Below are 17,806 nucleotides of genomic sequence, written 5' to 3' on the forward strand. Positions count from 1 at the left end.
TACAGAATTCTGTTCATTATCTTTCTTCTTCTTTTTTTTTTTAAACACACCTGAAAAGTATGCCAGTCTGAAACCCTTTCTAGAAATACTGTCATCGGAATGGAACCTGATCCAGACGTGGTCTTGTGAAGAAATATATGGTGGTGGAACTGTCGAACCACAGGCTCTGTAACTTTCGATATTCTTGTATGTTTCTATCGTCAACCAGTCCAAACTGCATCTTCTGGACCCTTGAATATCAAAATCCTGAAAGCTACAAGTAAAAAGTCAGAAAAGGCTATTAATAAGGGTAATTTGGGGGAAAATTTTCACTTAATAATACTTAATAACTGAGGACTTTATTATAAGCCTTCATTCAATATTCATTGATTCTCCTGGGTTTTCCAGGCATACAGCCATATCATCAGCAAATAATAATACTGTTTCTATGTTCCTAATGTTTGTATCTCTTTCTCAGATTCTTGAACAATACTTCTTCATAAAAAATACCAGATTCCCAAATAATGCTAAAAAAACGTAGGTAGTAGTTGGCACCTTGTTCCTTTTTCTTCTTTGTGTGTGTTTAGGAAGGACCACTTCTAATTCAGAATATCCTAAATTATTCTGTATTTGAACCAGAAACACCACACCTAATCTGATAAGCTAAAGTGAAAAAGAGAAAGTCAGCCTCCTCTTAGATTAGACTGGTTCGTCTGCTTGCTTAGTGAGAAGCTTATAGCTTACACTTTCAGGAGATCAAATAACATAAATCTGAGCAAAGTAAAAAAGTTAAAAGTGAACAAACAAAAAATCTTTATCAGTGAAAAACCCCTAAGTTTGGAAAGACTTCTTTTTTTTTTAACATAAGTTACATTATAGTCAAACATTGTCTTGTAGTTCACAAAATATGGGCATGCATTAAAAGGTATCAAAAAGTACACACAAAATTAGCTACTGCTATGAAAAAAGAGAAACTAAAATATTATTTTCCAATAACATGTCTCCACCAAAAAGGGAGTATCTGACTTTACCTCCTTGCCTCTGCCTTAATCCAAGTGATAAAGAAGTTAATTATCCAAGGATTATTACATGAGGATATTTCCTCTTTAAGTATTCTGAGTAACTACAACAAAGGCTGACAGATAATTTGATTGTTTCTAATTTCTCATTATTATGAACAATGCTTTAAAGAACCCTTATACATGTATCTCTACACGAGCAAATATTTCTCTAGGGTAAATTTTTCTAGAGGTAGAATTGCTAGGTCAAAACACAAAATTCCACTTTAAATTTGATAGACACTGACAGGAATATTTATACCAACTCACTCCCACTGAATGTATGTGAAAGTACCTTATATTAATGATAAAATATTTATCATTGTTCCATTTTATATTTCCTTATGTACTGAGATGGAAACATTTTTTCCAGTTTACTATTTCTTTTCCTATGAATTGCCTTGCTATATCATCCTTTACCCATCAGAAGTTTTTCTTATTCATTTAAAAATTCTTTACGTTGAACAAACACGTCCCTATTTGGGGGCATGTGTGTAACACGAGACGTATGTACTGATATCCACACGTGCATTCTCTCAATAAATAGCTGGTGAGGTAACTCCTGTTAACTTCAGTCATTAGTTGGCATGAACTGACATCTCTTGGTTTTATGTGCACTTCTCTGAAGACTAATGATGTTGAACATCTTTTCATGTGCTTATTGGCCGTTCTTACATCTTCTGTGAAGTGTCTGTTCAAGTCTTTTGCCCATTTAAAAAAATTGGGTTGTCTTCTTGAGTTATAAAAATTAATTTTATATTCTGGATTCAAGTTCTTTGTTAGATATGTGTATTGATAATTTTCTTCTAGTCTATATAAATTGCCTTTTCATTGTATCTTTTAATGATCAGAGGGTGTTGTTGTTTTTTTTAATTTTTAAAGTTGTTTTGAGTTTGAGAGAGAGAGAGCATGAGCAGGGAGAGGGGCAGAGGGAGAGAAAGAGAGAGACACTGTTAAGCAAGGCTCCATGCTCAGTGCGGAGCCCCACAGGGGCTCAATCCCATGATTCTGGGATCATGACCTGAGCCAAAATCAAGAGTTGGACTCTCAACCAACTGAGCTACCCAAGCTCCCTGAGCAGAGATTTTTAGTTTTGATGAAGCCTATTTTTCCTTTTATGTTCAGTGCTTTTAGTGTCCTCTCTAAAATATCTTTGCTTACCCCAAGATATTCAACAATGTTTTCTCCTAATGTTTTATATGAGTTTTAGTTTTTACATTCACATCTAGCATTTATCTTGAATTAATTTTTGTGTGTTCTTAGAGGCAGGTCAAGATTCTTACACTTATTTTCTTCTATCATGCATGGAACATCCTGGTCTGGTCATCCTGCACTTGTGGAGGGAGGCTTGGCTCAGCTTTGCCCTTACTTAGTCTTAGGTGAACTCTTTATTTTAGGACATTGTCTTTACCTATGACATTTCTGTGGTTTCAATGAAATCCCAAGGTATTTAACAAGCTCGTCAAACTCAGCAAGTTTCAGACTCCAAACTCTGTCTCAGCTACACCACACAGGCACTGAAATCCTTGCGTAGCTTTCTACAAGGCTCCTGGGAGTCTCTTAAGCATGCACAGTTCAGAAAACAGCAAGGAATTTGAGAAGAATTTATATGTAGATGTAAGGACTTCCTACTACATTGGAGCTCTCTCCTTTTTGGATTTGCCTTTTCAATTTCCAGCTACTCTGACAGCCTCAACTCCACCCTGTGATACAACCACAAGCTGACAAGATTGTGGCAGTCTGCTTGAGTTCTAGTTACTACATTCTGCACGGATTAGGGAACAGACAGGAAGCAAACATATCTCACCAGTGTGGATCCCTTCTTTTAAGAGTTTAATCCCCTCCAGTTTCCTCCAGCTTCTGATTACTCTCCAGTGCCTTTGAGTAGTTTTTAAAAAACTTTTATCCAAAGTTGATAACTGTTCATGGGAGGGCTAGTCAGATTCAAGCTAAGGAATCCCTTAGTATGTTTTTATCCATTAAAATGTTTAAGATTGAGGAAAGCAGGATCCTTGTCCAGAACAAAAGAAATATCTATTCATGCATACGCTATTGGATTAGTTTTGCTAATATTTCATTTAGAATTTAAAAGATACATTTAAAAGCAAAATTAGTTTTTCGGTTTTCTTTTTTTAATGCTTCACAGTAGTTTAAAAAAAATTTTTTTTTCAACGTTTATTTATTTTTGGGACAGAGAGAGACAGAGCATGAACGGGGGAGGGGCAGAGAGAGAGGGAGACACAGAATCGGAAACAGGCTCCAGGCTCTGAGCCATCAGCCCAGAGCCTGACGCGGGGCTCGAACTCACGGACCGTGAGATCGTGACCTGGCTGAAGTCGGAGGCTTAACCGACTGCGCCACCCAGGTGCCCCTAATGCTTCACAGTAGTTTATATAACAAAGACTGTTCACATACCTGGGCCATGTGCCTATTTCAAGTATAGATCTAGAGTTGAAAATTTTAATTTCTTCGTTTTTTGGTTTAATCAGCTTTTTCTAAACTGGTATTGAGTCACTTTGATCATTTAAATTTTTGTAGAAATTACCATTTTATCTTGACAGTAAAATCTATTGGTACAAAGCTGTAAATCGTACTTTCTTACATTAAACAAATTTCATGTCTGTGGTCTTTATATTTGCTTAGATTTTCTGTGGAGATAGCACAGTACTGGAAAAAAAAGGAGAGACTCATCTCTTCCTTCCCATTTTTTGTATTACTAATTCTATTTATCGTCTTGTTGCATTTTCTGAGGGTTCTGGTACAAGCAGTGAAAACATGCGTCATCATCCTGGCCCTTGGCACTAAAATTAACTTCAATATTGTTTGATTTAAAATTTTTTTAACAGATACCTTTCATCAGGTTAAGGATTTCCTTATCTATTCATTTAGTAACACCTGCCTGTAAAATTACTCAGGTTTAGAATCTTATTCTGAACGTTGATCCAATTTCTTTAGCGAATATTGATTTAATTAGCTTTCTAATTCTTGTTGAACCAATTTTGGTAATATACATTTTCCAGAAAATGGTCCGATTCATCTAATTGTATAATAATGTTACCACAAACTACTTGTAATATTCCCGTATGACTTTTGAAATCTCAAAAAAATTAAAAAAAAAAAAAAAAAAAAAAGAAGGGGCGCCTGGGTGGCTCAGTCGGTTAAGCGTCCAACTTCAGCTCAGGTCATGATCTCGTGGTCCGGGAGTTACAGCCCCGCATCGGGCTCTGTGCTGACTGCTCAGAGCCTGGAGCCTGTTTCGGATTCTGTGTCTCCCTCTCTCTCTGACCCTCCCCCATTCATGCTCTGTCTCTGTCTCAAAAATAAATAAACGTTAAAAAAATTTTTTTTAAATCTCTATTATTGTATTTGTAGTTATAGACACTTTTGCTCACTTTTATTAGTACCTTTTCCTTTTTTTCTTCAGTCTTGCTTTCAGATTTGTCTATTTTCGTCAAGTTTTCAGAAAGCCTGTTTTTTGTTTTATTGAATCTTATTGTTAATTCAATTTTTTTCTGATCATATTATTTTTTCTACTTAAGATTTCACCTGTAATTTTCCTTCTAAACTCCTGAGTAAATGGGGAGCTCATTTATTTCATATCCTACTTATTTCAATGCATTAAAGGCTATAAATTTTTCACTAGGTACTCTACCAATGTGTTCCAACAGTTTTAATATATAATACTTTTATTATGGTTATTTTCAAAATATTTTATGAGTACAGTACCACTGTGATTTCCAGCATTAATGCAGGAGTTATTTAGGAATATGTTTCCAAACATATGGGTTTTTTATTGTGGTTTCTAATTTAATTACATTGTGGTTAGAGAACACATTCTGAATGATGTAAAGTCTTAAAAAATGGAATTCAGAGTTCCTTTGTGGTTTAATACATTATCAATTTCTTATAAATGTTCCATATGTCTTTGAAAAGAATATATATATTCTCTATTCATTGAAATAAGTATAATATACACATATATAATACATGTTCCTACTGGATTAAGCTTGTTAATTTTGTTTATCAAATCTTCTATCTTTACTAATTTTTTTTCTGTTTAATCTATTAAATTCTAATTAAAGGTATGTTTATAAACTTCCACTAACTGGCTTAGTCAAACTTGCTTGATAATTCCCCATATTTTGCTACTTTGCCTGTATTTTAGACAGTGTTAGGAGGTATACAAAGTTTACCAAGATTGTATCTTCCTAGTGGCTTATTCCATTTGTTACTAATATTTTGTGTTTTAAGCTCAATTATATCTAATGTTAATGTTCCTACACTAGCTTTCTCTTTCTCAGTATTTCTGAAGTTTATCTTTTTTTATCCCCACCCCCCTTTTTAAACTTTCTGTGTTAGTTTTGTTTTAGTATGTTCTTAGAAGCCCTTTATAGGGGGATTATACCAATCAACAAACCAATAAACCCAATCAGATGGTCTGTCTTTTAAAGGTTAAATGAGCTTTTCCCTGAATGGCCTTTCTATCAGAGTTCTAATTTTCTTCCTTTCTTCTTTTGTATTCGTAGGTTTTGGGTTTTTTTTTTTTTTTTTTAAGTTTCTTTTACTCAAGACTGCTTTCTATTGTTTCAGGAGTTATCTTTTGATGTTGTAATTCAAATACTAAAACATACTTTTGTTCTAATAAAGTCCAAGTAAGAGTATTCAGTGTTTCTATTCTCCTCTCAAAATGTCAAATTTGGTGGAAAAATTTACAACCTTATTTTCACTAATCTCTAACTGAAATTTGAAATTTCACTTATGAATATAAACAAACCATTATAGTATTTACAGTACCTGTCACTCTGTTACCAACAGAAATCACAGATATTTACACATTACATTTCAGTTTTAATAGATACCTAGAATCACTATTTACACTCAAAATCACCTCGGAATTACAGTAGTTGTTAGAACCATCACTTACTAATATGTTAATAAATAAGCATGTATTACTATATTACATATTTGTAAAAAATATCAGATAGCTTTGTTCAATATAATTGGTTCCCTTTGTAATGGTGTGTATTATGATTTATGAGTTTAAAAACATTCTGGGAAAGGATCTATAGATTTCATTAACTACCAAAGTGTTCACAGCATAAAAAATTTAAGGAAAAAAAAAACCCTGATGCACTTGTTGTGATGAACACTGGGTGAAACTAATGTAACATCGTATGTTAACTATGTTGGAATTAAAATAAAATAAACAAACAAACAAAAAAACCCTGATACAGTAAGTGTATTACATCTGGAGTAAATTTGTGTTTGGATTTTGTGGCTGTTTCTGTCAGTATTAACATTTTCCATACATTTTGGAAATAAGGCTTATTCTTTAGACGCTTTTCTGGTTCACTCTCTCTCCTTTTAATCCATTCTCTCTCTATATTCTTCCACAGCCTGTGTTTTATAGTTACTTCCAACTGGGTCTGCATTCCAGAACAGTCTTAACATGGTGGTTCACAGCATTATAGGTCCTGTCACGGAGTCTTTAGGTGGCCTGGTTAAATTCCTATTTGTTAGGGTATGTCTTCCCACTTCTTTAAGTTCTCAGCCCCATACAAACTCAGGCAGTGGTTAGTAGAAGTTCTTTTCAGCCTTCTTTCTTGAGCACAATAGCCTGACTCCAGTCCCTGGCTTCAAGCAAGCAATTAGAATCTAATCCTCTATCTCTTCTTGATAAGATGGCCTTTGTTGATTTTGGTAGGTTTCAAGGGAGAGGAGTAAGGTAAAAATGCCTTTACGTTACCATCTTTAACCAGTTTTTAAAAATTTTTTTTAAAGTCTGTTTATTTTTGATAGAGAATCAGAATGTGAATGGGGGAGGACAGAGAGAGAGGGAGACAAAGAATCTGAAGCCTGCTCCAAGGTCTGAACTGCCAGCACAGAGCCTGATGTGGGGCTTGAACTCACAAACTGTGCAATCATGACCTGAGCTCAAGTCAGATGCTTAACCAACTGAGTCACCCAGGCGCCCCTAACCAGTTTTTACAAGGACAGCTCTAAATATTGTTTATAGTCTATAATTTTAGTTTCCCTCCTTTATCTAGATTTTAATTTTATTTTAAACTCAGGAATGAATGTTTTCTTTTTATCAAATGCTTTAAAACATCTATTCTAGATAATCATATACTTTTTCTTTGACTTGTTAATATGGTAAATTCATTTAAAATTTTCTAATAGTGACTGACTTGTATGTCTAAATGAGCCGCATTTGATTATGATATAAATTTCTTTTGAACAATTTAGGATTACACCAAAATTCACAAGTGAAACTTGGTTGTCTTTGTATGTATATGACCCTTCTCAAGTTTGGTGTTACCATGACAATGATTTCAGTAAGAACTAGGACAATTACTAAAATCACTTTCCGATCTCATTAGGCTGGGTAAATCCAAATTCACTAACTTTGTCTGGAATTTGGGAAATTTTCCTTTAGATGTATGGTCCATCTCTAATTTTGTTCTGCATTTCAGCATTGTGCTTGGTTTTGGTGTATCTTTGTAAAATCTAAAGGGTCCAACACACGATCAGAACCAAATGGCAGGGGCACCTGGGTGGCTCAGTCAGTTGAGCATCTGACTCTTGGTTTTGGCCTGGGCCATGGTCCCAAGGTCATGAAATTGAGCCCTGTGTTGAGTTCCACACTAAGCGTGGAGTCAGCTTGAGATTCTCTCTCTCTCTTCCTCTGCTCCTCTCCATTGCTTGCTCAAGCTCTCTCTGTATCTCTCAAATAATAATAATAAAAAAAGAACCAAGTGGCAGTGTTCCATGCAGCCTCCTCCGTGCTGGCAAGAATTGCCAAGTTTTATGGAACTGAGCTGGTAGGTGGCAAATTTAATTTTGGGGTTGGACTTTTAGGTTAAAAGATAAAAATTTCCCAAAACTCTAGTTTTATGTGGAAAGAAATCTTATACTTGGAATTCCTATGGTAAAAATGCTACTTTGTAAACATATTATAAGTAATAGAAAATAGGTGTATCCTCTGGGTTCCAGCTCGGGCAGTGCTGCAGAAGGATAACCTTAGTAGCACATCTTATCAATCCATCCAGCAAGACATTCATTCACCCTTCTCACAGAGCAGAACGGTTTCCAGAGAAGCTCAGCTCTGGTGTTCCAGAAGATGTTGGCCTGGGGCAGAAGAGACCAGATGGAAAGCAAACCAGATGGCCCCTGTTTTACGGCTTCCACAAAGGGGGATAGGACACAGTTGTGTTTCTCAAGAGACAGTGGGTGTCTCATTAGTTAGTGGATATAAAAAAGGAAGCTGGATGAAACAGATAAAGGGGATGAAGAGGTACAAACTTCCCATTATAAAATAAGTCAGTCGCCGAGATGAAAAATAGAGCGTGGGGAACGTAGTCAATATATTATAATAACATTGTACGGTGACAGATGGTGACTACTTTATCATGGTCAGCACTGAATAATGTAGAGAACTGTTGAATCAGGATGTTGTACACCTGAAACGAATATACCATTGTATGTTAGTTATACTTCAAAAACCCCCACAAAAGTAGGCTAAATTTACAATCTTAGTTTTAAAAAATGTAAAGAAGGGATTTGAGTCTATGATGTGCACGGTCTCTTCTAAATCTAAAATTCCATACTCTTGCCTATAAAAATGTTCCTAATGAAACAATGTTGAAGACGCGGATGCTGGCCTTTGTGCTGTTGCAGACACTGCCTCCGTGGTGGGCGTGTGACTTTCTTATTTGTGTTTCATTTCCAACCACAGTTCTTTAAGCACACTATTTTTTTCTTTTTCTCCTCTTCAGGCATTTTTTTTTTCAATAGCCTTGATATAACTTCCTTAAGCAAGCATTATCTAGTTCCACTGAATATTTTCTCCTTAGTATCTTATCCTCAAGGTTTTTCTATGCAATTTTAAATGTTACTAAAGTGAATCTTAATCTTATTTATATTTATTCTTAGAAACTTATGTTTCTTCTAGGAGTATCTTTCATTTTATATTCTTAACAGAAGTTCTTTTGTTTCAACGTTACAAAAAAGGAGATTTTCCTAGATAGGTTTATCCATTATCAGCCTGTTTCAAGTTTTATATACGTACATGTATACAGATAAACACTACAATCATGTTTTAGCTTATTAAGATAGAGGATTCTACTAATGAGACTAAGGTTATGGGCTAGGTGTCCAAGTGGATTAGTGAGTTTTGTTTATTTGTCCCATAGCTAAAGGTTACACTCTTGACCCTAATAAGCTACTTCTCAAATGTGCACCTTTTGTTAAAAAATGACCTACAAGAATATGGATGGCTCAGTGGAAATCCACTACCACCATCAGAAAACATTCAAAACATATACCCATACAGTACAGGAAGGATGGGCCATTACTCCTACTCTTAATATGGTACTGGTAACTACAGTTTATTACATTTTTAGAAAACTGTCTTTTAATATAACTGCATGCTGAGGGATAATACTTGGAACCTGAATTTATATTCTATAAAAATATCATATTTATAATAAAATATTATATATTAAACACATATATGTTTATATTATATATAGAGCATACAATAATATTTATATTTATAATAAAATATTATATATTAAACATATGTTTATATTACATATATATATAAGTATATATATAATAAAATATTATACATAATACAGAAAGGTATCGGCATTACCTTATAGTAATGATTTCCCCTGGGTTTGCCCTTATGAACCAGCTGCAGTTGATCTTGGCAGGATATTCAGAAGGCCAGCCTGGGCTTGTGATTATACCACTTGGTGCTCGAATTTGTTCTGGAGTCTCTCCACAAGCTGTAAGAAGCCAAAGCAATCTTAGCTAATTATTATACTTTAAAACAGAGCACTAAGTAAATCAGTCTTTATTTAAAAAACAAAAAAACCCACAACACTTTAGAGATCAAATTATATACAATAAAATATGGTATTATCAACCTTAAAGAGTTTTTATTATTCTAATAAGATATTTTATTTTCTTCCCCTTAGTCAAAGGATCTTATGCTAATTAAGTACACATTTTGGGGAGGCATGGAAGTTTTCAAATTAGATCTCTGAATAACAGTTTAAGAGTCAGGATTACGAGCTTTAGCCATGGATTCTGATCAAGTGATCCATCTATCTTTTTTCAAAACTCACCTTTTAAATTCATTTTCTTTCTTATAAACTACCTATAAAGTTCAATGTTTGCCGAACTACTGTGTTTAGATCCTTAAAAGTACCATTTTATTTTCTGGATACTTTAAATTAAAAAACTATTATATACATATGTATGTATATAAATAGTCTTCTGGACAAAATAATTAAGGGGAAGCACATATAAACACAACAGTAAGATGCTGGGTCATTAAGAAGTTAGTGGATGACTGGATAAAGACAGCAAAACATGATACTTCAAAATTACTGCAAAGGAAATCTTCAATTTATTCTATGAATATTTCTAAATTTTATTACAGGGTGATAAATGATTCCTAAATTATGTGAAAAATAAAGGCTTGAAATAGTGATTAAAATATCAGTATGTGATCAGATCTGAATATCGTGAAGAAATACAAAATAAACTCAAACTACTACCAACACTTTCCTGGTTTGTTCTTGCATTATCTTGAACTCTCACAGTGACACAGTGCACATTTTACCTATCCAGAAGTCAGCAGATAATGTGACAATTTATTCTCCCTCAATTTAAAAAATAGCCACTGGGCTACAAAAAATACATGATGAATGTATAAGCTTTCAGTAAGATTTAAAACCCTAAAACCTCTTATTTGATGTAATTTCAATATATTAGATTATCTGATTTTTAAAATCAGATAGATAAGAAGTCGCAAATTAGAAGTGAGGAAAGCAGCGGCCAGAGGTACACACAGTTATTAGAAGTAATGGAGGCAATTTTCAGAATAAAGTATGTGCTGAACTAAAAAACCACGACAGCTCAGAATATGCACAGTACTGCCTATCTTCCAAAAGGTAAGAGAGGACTGTCCTTTCATACTAATTAGTGGTCATTCCTAGCTAAAAGAGTTGTTGAGCGAATAAATGAATCTTTGTAAGCAAAGTGCCTGGTGTAGTAGGTGGCCTGAACTTTCATGCTTTTTGAGTTCTGCTGTTTTTAAAAATTAGTTAACCCAATTTGTAGATAGGCAAGAATCCCTATTACAATTATAATTTGTAAAAATGGTCATTTTTTTGATAGCAGAGGTTATATCCATTCAACTTAAGTTAGAATGCTAAGAAGTATATTATGCAATTAAAAAAAATTTATCTATAATGATCAAAATAAAGCAAGCTATATTGCTTAAAGACTCAATCCTTACTTCTGTAGAATAACCCAATCTCTGAAGAAAAATCTAGGTTTTAAAATGTACTTTAGTGAAGAAAAAAAATGTTCATGCCTAAAATGGGTCTACCCTGGAATTAGGGAACACTGCACCAAAAGGATCTTGTTTTTAATCACTTAAAAAAAAAAAAAACCTTTACAGCATAGAATACAAGGATATATCAAGAGCCTAGTACACATCTTATTGCCCATTCACAGTCAAAGCTTCCAATATTTTTTGTTAAATTTCATTGAGTAAAATTTCCCTTATAAACTTTTTAAAAATTTTGATGAATGATACTCTAGAAAATGATTAAATTTATCCGCATGTGAGCTTACTGACCATGAAGTCAGAGTTTTGCTTTTAACTTTGCTCTAATGAGTTATCACAATAATTAAAGAAAAGACATCCAAAGTAATTTATAAGAACTTTTTCTTTCTTCATTATCTCTTGCCAAAGCATTTCGGAGTAGTATGCCAAAGCAAAAACCAGGTAGGGATAATTTATGGCAACGTAGACAATTGTTAGCCTTTATATAAGTGGATGGACCAGTTATTGGTGAAAAGCTGGAATTTTATTAGGTTTGGTTTTAAATTTCTCCCCCCTGAATAACTGAGACACCCATAGGTGGTGCTCTTATACCAAAAACGAAATATGTTATGTTCTGATATGGATGCTCAAAAATACTTCATTTTCATACGACTGCCCGAAGATAAGACACACCACCCATAAGAACGGTTATTTTGAGATTCAGTATTTTACATTTCTAATTCAATAAGTACTTTAAAAACAAAACTCTAGTATCATGTTTCTCCCTTAATTGGTTATGAATACATATTTTGATTTAATTTTGCACATTTGCAACATGACTGAGTTTGGCATTTTGTTTCAGATCCAGCTGGTGGTTTTTTATCAACACATTTTTTGCATGTACAGTACGCTGGGCATATAGATAAATATAATTTAGAACAGCCATAGCACATACCTTTCTCTAAGAAAGAGTAAATTCAAATGTTAAAACAGTAAGATTAACATTAGAAACCACTAAAAAAGTTTTCTGTCCCTTTTGGGCTAGGAATTTACATATGTATCTGGGTAGATTCGGATTCATGAGACCTAGATGCTATCCGTTCTACCTGCCATTTACTGGTTTTGTCATGCTGTAAACTACTAAACTTCTTATTTTAACACATAAAGAAATCAAGACCCAAAGAAGTTGCTATTTGAATATCTCTAAGGTCTATTTCAGCGCTAACTCACGCCCACCCCCATATCCCATCATGATGATATATTTCCACTACCCTTCTGATGGCTCATCAGGATGAACTCATACATTTTTCTGTATTTTCTGACTTTTTAATTTCTCTTTGACCTACTGAAATATGATTCCAATTTGAATTCCATGAAAATCTTGCCAGCTGGCAAAACCATCACAGACATCAGTGCCGTATCAAAGGGATGCTCAATTCCCATCTTCCTTGATCTCTCTGGAGTATATGACAGTGGTTTGTTTCTTCTTGATACACTACTACCTTGACTTGCTGACACAGCCTCTCTGGCTCTCCTCCTCCCTCTGACTGTTCTGTTAGTTCTCTAGTCCAAGGCCTCCTTCTTCAGCCAGCTCCTGGAATGCTGGTGTTTGTAGTTCATTCCAAGCCTTCTGCTCTCCTCACTCTCTAGGGAAGGGTCCCATTCCATCGTACAATTTCAGCTATTATCTACAGTTCATGGGTTTAAAATCTCTAACGCAGAGATTCTGCATTAGTCAAATGCCCACTGGACATTCCAACATCAAATTCAACATGATCAGGATGGTATATTTCACAAATCTTTCTTTCTATCCTATATTCTTAATCTTTATTCTTAGGGATCAACTGGTTAAAGGAATAGCCACTTCATCTAATTCAAATAGAAAGGAAATTTACTTTAGCATTACAGGTGACTTCAAGGATTTCCAAGCATACGAAGTAAGTCAGGCCTAATAGTGACTAAAACTAGAGATTTCCAAGTCAAACTCTGAGAATGCCTTTATCACCTCTTAGGCCTGCTTTATCTCCCAACATCCACCCCAATCTTCCAACTGACTTCCTGTGAGTCCTCTATTTTTTTCATTATTTCAGGGTCTTCTAATGATTTCCCATTTCTAATTCATCGTAACCCTTCAGCTCAAGTGCCTACCATCAACTGTAATATCATTTTTTCTTAAATTTATTTATATTGATGTTGTTAATTTTATATCCTTATATTAAAAGCTTTGGGGTGACTTATTGTTACAAATCAATTTCATAATACTTAAGCCTCCATCCTCTCACTTATAAATGGGGATTTATTTATTTATTTATTTATTATTTTTTTTCAACGTTTATTTATTTTTGGGACAGAGAGAGACAGAGCATGAACGGGGGAGGGGCAGAGAGAGAGGGAGACACAGAATCAGAAACAGGCTCCAGGCTCTGAGCCATCAGCCCAGAGCCTGACGCGGGGCTCGAACTCACAGACCGCGAGATCGTGACCTGGCTGAAGTCGGACGCTTAACCGACTGCGCCACCCAGGCGCCCCTAAATGGGGATTTAAACACTACTACCATCTAGAATGCTACAAAGGCTAAATATAACTATTATGGTAAAGGACTTATTAGCACAGTGCTTGGATTGCAGTGAATTGTCAATAAATAACAGCACATGATCTACCAGGTCAGACTGGTTGGTAGTAATGCCTTGGAATGCTGTATTGAGATGGCTACTAAGGCTGTGTTCAGACTATGTGGGAAAGAGACACAGATTATTCATTTAGTATGTACTGGCACCATTATGCTCTAGAAAGAATGAGAAATTATGCCGCAATTAACTGGTTATCTAACATGGGCAGAAGCCGGGGTAAGGATGAGGTTAGGATACATACCCACAAAATAATGCTTTAGGAAATTAATTTTGTTTTGAACCACACTGCTTACATATTTCTGCTAGTCTGAAGCTCATCTTTCCAGATTTTGACTACATTCCCAATTTGGGATATACCAAACCTGACCTTCTTTTACCCATGTTTATTCTACCCATTCGTTCTCTACTGCTTATACATAATTATTTTAGCTCCAATCTGACCGATTCTTCAGTGAGAAATAGTTTATATGTAACTAGTAGATAGAAGAATCTCGTGAGTATAATGCAAAGTTGTGACAGATTTTATTTCCAGCATGTTAATGATCTGAAGTAATCAGAAGCAGGAGTTTTTCACAGTTTAAGAAAAAATATAAACACTCTATAGAATGGCTTTCCTTTATTGCCAAGTGGTTACTTTACAAGCTTAAAGAACTGCTTGACTTTCCTCTATTTTAATCTATCTTGGGAGGTTGCTCGTACAAATGGGGACATGAAGACATTTTCCTGCTACGGAAACAAAACATTTTAATGAAGGGTATTTCTGAATTATATTCTTATTATTGATGAAGTTGTTCTCCATTAGAAGAAAATGTCTTCAAGGAGTAAGTAGGAAGCCTAAAGGATATGACTGCAAAGTCTGGACTGATTCTAGGTATAAATGCCAGGGGTATTTGACTGTGTTAGCATCTGGATTGATATTTCATCAGGGCTATACTTTGCAAAGCTACATAGTTGTAAGTGATCTGTATCAACACTACTTCTGTCACATGCCCTGTTAGTTTAATGTTTAATTTTAAAGAACGTGAGATTTTCTAGGAACACATATGTAGCATTATGGCAGAAATGACTATGTTTTAGTCTGTTCATTTTGCTTCCTTAATTGATCTCTTAATAACCAGTATCAACTCTCTTAGAATATAAACATCCACAAAAAACATGTGTATCTAATTTACTCTGGTCGGTATTTTTAGATATAAAGAAGCACTCAAGAATTTTGGATGATGATAATCCATTCTCTCTACTTTTGATAAATTTCCCATAACTGAGGAAACAGAAACTCCCAAGTTAAAGAGGTCCCAAATGTTCATTCAAAGGATGGCAGCTTTCAACTTGGACAGCATCTTCTCCATAAGATTATGTAGTGAAGAGGTTATCTGACTGCTTATCAAATAAGAAAGGGAAAATTAAGGAATGAATAGACAGAGATTCTCTGATGGGAGTTCTCAATAAGATTTTGATATTAGTTTTCAGGCTTAAAATCCAAAGATCTTACTGCATAGTTTAGAAAATGACAAAACTGAGAAAATACTCAAGATTTCTTCATGTTTAACCTGATACTATTCCAATAATCTCAAAGAAAAGCAAAGAATTATGGTTTTTAAGCTAGATTAACGTACTATAGCTATCATCTTTAAATAGGAAGTATTCAAACAACCTCTATTTTACAGGACACATGGCAGAGGAGAGGACAGGATGATTTCAAAATAATGTCAAATAAACTGCCCTTCAACTTGAGATTTCATGGTTTTAAAGCCTGAGGAGAAAAGAAGCAGGCAAGGAAATATATGATTAGAGCTGAACTACCTGTAAAAGAAAATGAAAACTACAATTTCCTGTTCTACAGATGAAGAGCTGGGTTTCTCTTCAAAACTGACAAAGGTTGACATTTTAGGACGACAAGTAGTTGAGACTAAAAGCGACATGGAATCTTTGTGCCTTTGGTTTTAATAAATCACGAAACTGAAAAGCAAATAAAAATCAACTGTGCTCACTGACCACCAAAGTAGATAAAATACATATGAAAGGCACAAAAGAGCATGAGGAGAATTCATGGTCTCATGGAAACTGCAGTGTTGCAATAATGAGATATGCTTATTCATAATCCAAGAAACATATAAACAGCCAGGAGAACATACAAAACAACATAGTAGTCCTAAGTGATATAATACATTTTAAAGTAACTTCACACAATGTATCATGAGGACATAGTTGTTACTAAACAGACCCAAAGACCCACACATACAAAAAACCTGCATTACATAAGTATAAAACAGGGAGGGCTTACTTGACTATTAACACAGCATTTCCTTCACAGAACAGAAGTAGGCAGAGCCAGAGTAAAGCAAGATCACATTCCAAATTAGAAAAATTTAATGACTCAATTCTGTAGATGCCGGTCAAGCCAAGGTAGGCTACTATGAAAAGAAGTGATGTGATGCAAATAAAGAAACTGGTGAAGCATAGAAATCAGCTAAGAAGCAAATCCTCCAACCTGTAAAATTTCACTTTACAGAAGTTTCATTATCTAACAAGAGCAGGTTCACTCTGTTTATAAGCAAAAGACAGCATTTATAGTCAATGGTGGTCACTATCATTTGGCTGTCTCATTTTCAGAGTACAGTATTTTATAAAGATTAACTCCATTATGTCTGATAATACAAAAGCAATTCCAAATGTTGAAAACACTACTGAGAAGAATTTAATTCCAATGGAAACAGATGTACTTAAGAAAAAATGCCATCTCCAAAATAAGAAAAGTGGTAAGCAAATGGTGACTACTAAATGGGCGCATGGGATGAGAGAAAAGAATGATCTGGAAAGCTGACGAGGGAATCACAGGACACATGGAAACGAGTGTGCCAGTGCAAAAGCAGTACAAGGCACCAGGACATGGAAAATTAGGATATGTAGATAGATGATTAGCATGCAAACCAGATACCTACTGGTCCAGTTAATTTAGGAGAAGGGCAGCAGTTTGAAACTTAAAGGTTAATTATGGTGCACAAGGCTGAAGATGAGATTCCTGCTGCAAGTCAGAAGTTTATGGTTCATGAGTTGAAGGCCTGTAAATACAATCAAAATGAGGAGTGTGTGGTCAGGCCTGTGGATCACATGACTAATGATAATGTTACTGCCTGTCGGGTACTTCCTTTTAATTCTTAGTATTTAATTCCTAGTATTCTTTAACTCTTAGTATTATTATCCCTATTTAACAGAAAAGAACACAATGGGGGCAGAGAGAAATTAATTTTCCCAAGATCACAAAAAAGCTAGTAAGTGTCACAACTGGGGTTTGAACCTAGGCAACAGGCTTCGAGGGACACACTCTTAACCACTAAGACACACACCTGCCCTAGAGCTCCCTATGACACTTGGAATAATTATCAAGGAGGTGGAGGGAGCTGCCTCAACAGAATTTCAGTAAAGATAAAAGTAGCCTATTTTGGAAAAAAGAACTTTGGTCCTGTATTAGCACAGACAGAAAAGGTTTTAAAGCACCTAAAGACGGATTCCTATTTAGTACAAATCTACGTAGTGACTGCAGGCAGGACTAATCTGCTTCTAAGTCTCTTTGGAATTAAGACTTTATAAACTCTGTTCTAGGACCTACCTTTTATAATAAGAAAAATATACATGTAGGGGTTAATTACAGGTAAGATGTTTAGGGCATGGGATAAAACAGCAGTAAGAGGATGTGATGAAGGCTGAAGGAGACATTTCAAAGGACAGAGGAACAGAGAAGGGGAAAAGCAGGGAAGGTTGGGGGACTAATGGAAGGTGGTAATATTCTTAAT

General features: G+C 34.9%; 1 protein-coding gene across 1 annotated transcript in view; it reads right to left on the bottom strand.

Annotated features, from left to right (window-relative positions):
- LRP12 (LDL receptor related protein 12) overlaps nucleotides 1-17,806 on the bottom strand; it is a 75,299-nt gene that overhangs the window by 11,444 nt on the left and 46,049 nt on the right. The window contains 2 exon segments of the mRNA XM_043601582.1: nucleotides 51-253; nucleotides 9,694-9,829. Coding sequence (XP_043457517.1) covers nucleotides 51-253; nucleotides 9,694-9,829 — 339 coding nt within the window.

This window comes from Prionailurus bengalensis, chromosome F2 (assembly GCF_016509475.1).
Source record: "Prionailurus bengalensis isolate Pbe53 chromosome F2, Fcat_Pben_1.1_paternal_pri, whole genome shotgun sequence".
Taxonomy (NCBI): Eukaryota; Metazoa; Chordata; class Mammalia; order Carnivora; family Felidae; genus Prionailurus; species Prionailurus bengalensis.